This window comes from Meleagris gallopavo, chromosome Z (genome assembly GCF_000146605.3).
Source record: "Meleagris gallopavo isolate NT-WF06-2002-E0010 breed Aviagen turkey brand Nicholas breeding stock chromosome Z, Turkey_5.1, whole genome shotgun sequence".
In the NCBI taxonomy this organism is placed as follows: domain Eukaryota; kingdom Metazoa; phylum Chordata; class Aves; order Galliformes; family Phasianidae; genus Meleagris; species Meleagris gallopavo.
Genome location: NC_015041.2, coordinates 26,999,219 through 27,004,467, shown reverse-complemented (window position 1 = coordinate 27,004,467; position 5,249 = coordinate 26,999,219). Strand labels below are relative to the sequence as shown.

At 35.1% G+C, this 5,249-nt stretch overlaps 1 protein-coding gene across 1 annotated transcript in view; it reads left to right on the top strand.

Annotated features, from left to right (window-relative positions):
• LOC100550569 (receptor-type tyrosine-protein phosphatase delta-like) overlaps positions 1-5,249 on the top strand; it is a 177,211-nt gene that overhangs the window by 100,414 nt on the left and 71,548 nt on the right. The window contains exon 14 of the mRNA XM_031557282.1: positions 69-139. Within this exon, the coding sequence (XP_031413142.1) occupies positions 69-139 (71 nt within the window). The remainder of the gene's footprint in view (positions 1-68; positions 140-5,249) is intronic.

Sequence of the window (5,249 nt, the reverse complement as noted above, 5' to 3'; positions counted from 1 at the left end):
TAGTCAGGTTCATCATGTATACAATAAGTCTCTTCTTTTTGGTTTTATGTCCTTTATATTTATTATAGGGTAATTGGACCTCTAAACACCTTAGTTGAGTTTCCAGACTCTGTTTTGTGCATGTCTCAAGTGCCTGTATGTACAAGATTGACTGATTATGGTTATCTACTACTGTTACTAATTTGTTTCCCATTTCCAATTGGCTTTTACTTTTTGCAGCTTTGAGCAGTAATTCAGTCCCCTACGCCTCCCTGATTGGCTCTGTGTCCTCCCTCTCTAGCCAAACTACCACTCAGTCCTTATATGATAATAACTCTCTCCCACGATTCGCTCGAAAAGGTCTAAACATCTTTGTCTCTATTATTTTCTCTGTTCAAGCACTGTTTTAGATGTACATCAGTCCACCTCCATTTCTGGATCAATCTAGAGTTCTCTTGTGCCTTTTCACTGACATATTTTCCATAGGGGTGCTTGATCTGGATCAGTGAGTTAACTGTTAGATATCTGTCACCCACACTCTTCTGAGAATAAGTGAAATTTCAAAGAAAATGGGAGACAATCTGAACTGATTCAAATGATTCATTATAGGCTGATTTGTTAACTGAAATTTCTAATAAATCTCCTCAAGAGATGAATATTCTGTTTTGTTAGTTGACTGGCAAATTGTTTTTATGTCTACTTTAAACACTGTTTCAGCATCCCATATGCGCTATGAAGGTAATACAAAAATATATGTTTATAGAGTCAGATAGGGTCAGTGTTGCTGGACAATATTAGTATTTTGCTTGAAATGTCAAAGAAACAAAGAAAAGAAGAAGAAAGAAAGAGAGAGAGAGAAAGAGAGAGAGAGAGAGGAGAGAGAGAGAGAGAGAGAGAGAGAAACAAGCTATAGTGTGACTGTGTTGTAATCACATGGTCGTTTTCAGCTATGTTATAGGAAATGCAAGTTAACTGTCTTAGGCATGTTCTTGAAATTCACGGTGACAAAGCAAATGACATTGTGCAACATGGCTTCCAGCTTGAGCCCCCTTGAGTCATCACTGTTTTCCTTTTGTAATTTCAAGAGATTCTGGGGTTCACTAGTTTATTTTTTCTAGCCAGCTCTGATTTTCCACAAGCAATTAAAAACTCACTTCAATTAAGCACAAGGAGAAGAATGAAACCAGTTGGATGAGGGTCATGGAGACACACACACTGAAACAATGCTGTTCAAAAATTTTTGCTATCAGATCTTCAGCTGGCAGATTATGCTAGTTGGCCCCACATCTCTTCTGTCCTTCTTTTGCCTTGCTATCCCTATACTCCCTTCCTCACCTATATCTATCTCTGTTTCCCAGCTCTTAGTTTTATTTTTTACTTAGTATCTTCATCAGTAGACAAAGATGTTTACACCTGAAGTAGATTGTAGGTACTTTCGGGGGTTGATAAATGGGGTTATAGATAAAGCGTATTTTAAGGTACTAGTGCAGTCAGTACGTGTGTCCAGCTATCCTGTACAACCCCTGCTTCTACAATCTGCTACTAGTGAAAACATTTTTGAAGTTCTAACTGTCTGATGTCTGATTTTGTCTTCAGTGACCGTTGTCTAAAAGCAATGATGCATGCTATTCTAGTCATTTGTATTTGCATGTGAATGTCAGTAACCTCAAAATTTCATAAAATATTTTAAGTATTTTTAATTTAGTCAGAATGCATAGTCAGTTTTCTTGACCTTGATACATTGTTATTAATCCTCAAGCTATCCATTTCATTTTACTTACTCTAATTTTATAAGTTAGTTTTTATAAGTTAGTTTTCTATTGGTTCTAGGTTTCTTTGTTTTGTACCATTTCCTTTGCAGGTTCAGGTGTCTGCGGTTACCTTGGTAACCTTCATCCTTCAAGTTTGTTTTTCTTGATTATGCATAAGTCACTTTGCTTTCTGTCAAAATACTATTCTTTCCCCTTTAGGGCTCTTTAAGTGTCTGTTTCTCAGTTCATCTTCCCTCATCTAATTCAGCGCAGTTTCCATTTCATATAGTGCAGGAGAAGAAGTTTGAAATGACGTTAAGAGTCATTACTCAAAGCAGAGATCAACATCAGATCTAACTGTTTCATTTTTCCATGCCTAGATAACCTCATTGACTCATCTCACAGTAATTTTTTTCCTTTAAACTAGGAATGTTAGCTTTGGAAATATGCTTGGTGACTTCTTTTAATTTGGCTTCAGAGCTCATCTATCCAGAGCATGTTGTGCTTTGAGTAACCAAACTATTTGCCTGCTCCTCTCACTATGACATCTTTACTATTTATACATTTCTAGCCATTATAATTACAACATTGTTTTATTTCTTCAGTGCTGTCATCACTGTAGTTTATTTTAAATTTGGTTCTTCTTTCTTTTCCAACAGGTATGGCCAGTCACCCCCCAATACCTATCTTGGAACTTGCAGATCATATTGAAAGATTGAAAGCAAATGACAATTTGAAGTTCTCACAGGAATATGAGGTAATTTACTTTCACGCTTCTCAAATTATCAAAAATATCATGGTTTTTTTGTTTGTTTATTTGTTTGTTTGTTTTTTCCTCTTGGCTTATTCCTGATATGTATCCACCATGGTGATGCCATTTTTGCATGATAAAGCCATGCTAAAGTAAATCCATTATGTAAGATGACTTACTCACATCAGTGAGGTGGCTCCTTTGCTTCTAACAATCTTTTTGTAAAGATACGTCAAGCAGATTCTGTGTGCACATACTTGAAGCAGTGGTTGAATGACATAGCACTTTCAGTTTTAACGCACCACCATCCATCTACTCTGAAGTTAAAAGCTCCTTGGGTTATTAAAAAATTATCCAATATGTTGTTAAGTGTTAACAGGATCATACAGTCCACAAAAAGAAATTACAGTCCACTATGTTAATTTTTCATGGATTAAAGAATTAGCACTTGCCTGATATGTGTGACTGCTCGACAGTGAGATCCTTTAAATGTGTGATGTATTTAGAGCCTTGTCGAGAATTGTTTAAGATGAATACCTATTATTGTAATACAGAAATATAACTAATGATTATTTAATTAAACAGTGATCAGAGTTAGGACTGTTCAGAAAAATAATCTCATTAGATATCAAAAGGTCTGTGTAGTCTCTACAAATAATGGAAATAAATTCTTTTGAAGAGCATCTCAGGGATCTTGTTTATTGTTGCAGTCAAAAATGTGGGAGTATCTTTTTTAAGTATAAAGATACACAAAGCATCGAACAGGGAAATTTGTGTAATGACGTTCAACGTGAGAAAAAAAAACAACAACTAGTATTTAGTATGAATTTGCCAATCATTTCCTGTTGTACTACAGAATTATTCCTTGGATTAGCTGCGTAGGAAATAAATGATGAATGTCATTACAGTTGATACAGTGTAATACAATTTCCTTTCTTTACCTATTAAATCATAAAAATAATCTTGAGAATGTAATCATAACCATTTACAGCCAGTGCTGTGAAGATGTGCTAAGTAATTGAATACTTGGTATAAATATTGTTAGAACTGTTTACCTATATAAACAGCCCCTATACATTCTGTATTTCATTTTACATTAAATGTAAAATGTGTCCAAACATAGGTCAGCATCAAGCTTCGCTCATGTTGGTTTGCCCAAGGAATAGTCAAAAATTACCTTTGAAATCTCAACTTCAGAAATGCCGCTGTGTTTCTAACTAGTCCAATGTTCACCCATTTTAAATCGGAATTGCTGAAAAGCTCTGCTATTTGATTTCATGGTCTAGCATAGGCAATATTCTAAGGCTGCAGTTTGGTGATCACTGTAGGTCATTTCTCTGTCTTGGCTGTGCATTCCTGTTGTTTCTCTTGTGCCAATACTGGCACAAACACATGTGCAGCTGTTCAAGGATTGTCTCAGGAAATAGATTTAGATGAAAACTAATTGTTTTATTTTTCTTTGCTATTTTCAGTTGGATCAATTCCCTAAACAAGCTCACCACATGGCTGTGTGAGCTCTAATGCCAGCACAAGGGAACTGGTGGGAACATTTGTGACTGGGGATTGGGATCTTGCCTTTCAGCAGCAGTCCTCACTGATGTCTCTTAAGAGTAACTATCAAAGCAAAGATGGGTACAGATGATAACAGTTCAGTTATTGTCACTTCAGATTACGTTTGAACTGGCAACACAGAATAGAAAAGAGAGATGTTTTGTTTTCTTGAGTTAAAGGCAAAGGTAAAACTTGTAGCAGGAACCTACTGATTTTTACTGCATGTAAGAAAATACTGCATTTAATTCTCCTTTGGAGAAACAAACATCTTTCATCAACGGTCACATATGTATATGTGTATGTATATATAACTGCCTTTTTCTCCTAATGATCCATTATTTCATTTATTTTTATTATGAAATTTTTTACACTGCATTTATGAAATTCTTATAAAATAGACTGTTCAACAGCAGTCATGAAAATTCTGTGATATCATAATATAAAAAAATAAACATACAGTTTCCCAGTAAATATTCACTTTTCAACCAGCTTGTTTGGCTGGTTCAATTACAAACAAAGCAGTGTTTTAATATATTTTTTCTTATCTTACTTTAGTTACTATTTAGGAAGTATTACTTGTCCCATAATCTGTATGCATCTTTTCATGTTATATGTACACGTTGTCTTCTGCAAGAGTATTCCTTCAACACCAGTTCCCAGGTGTTATTCTTCAAACTGACCAAAGGCAACCTCACTCTTCACTACTTTGACTGCTTCTTTCCCAAAAGGCACCCATCTATGTATTGTCTCCTTTGTGTATTTATTGTCTCCACCCTCATTTTTTAATGAAACCTTCTAACTTTCTTGTGCTCTACAGGCCACCTTTGGAGGCCTAGGTCATGAGAGGAGACAGGATTATTTTCTTAAAATATTCCTAAAATCAACTCACAGATCTTCATTTAACTGATAGAAAGCTTTTGAAAAGCTGGGTTTTATTTTTTTGTTTGTTGTTGTTGTTGTTGTTGTTGTTGTTGTTTTTCCTCAACTGTGTTTTTCCTTTGTGAGCATGAGGATTCATAGGTTCCTTATTGTGCTACATGAAATCTAGTTGAGAAAGAATGTAAAATGTCCATTAGACAAATGTGAAAATTACACACATCTGCCCCTTGGTTTTGAAAGGAATACTTAGGGTTAATGTGAGAAGTTGGGAAAATACATATTACAGAAAACAAAGTGGCTGTACATTATAAGATAGTATAGGCTTTTTTTTCTCACAT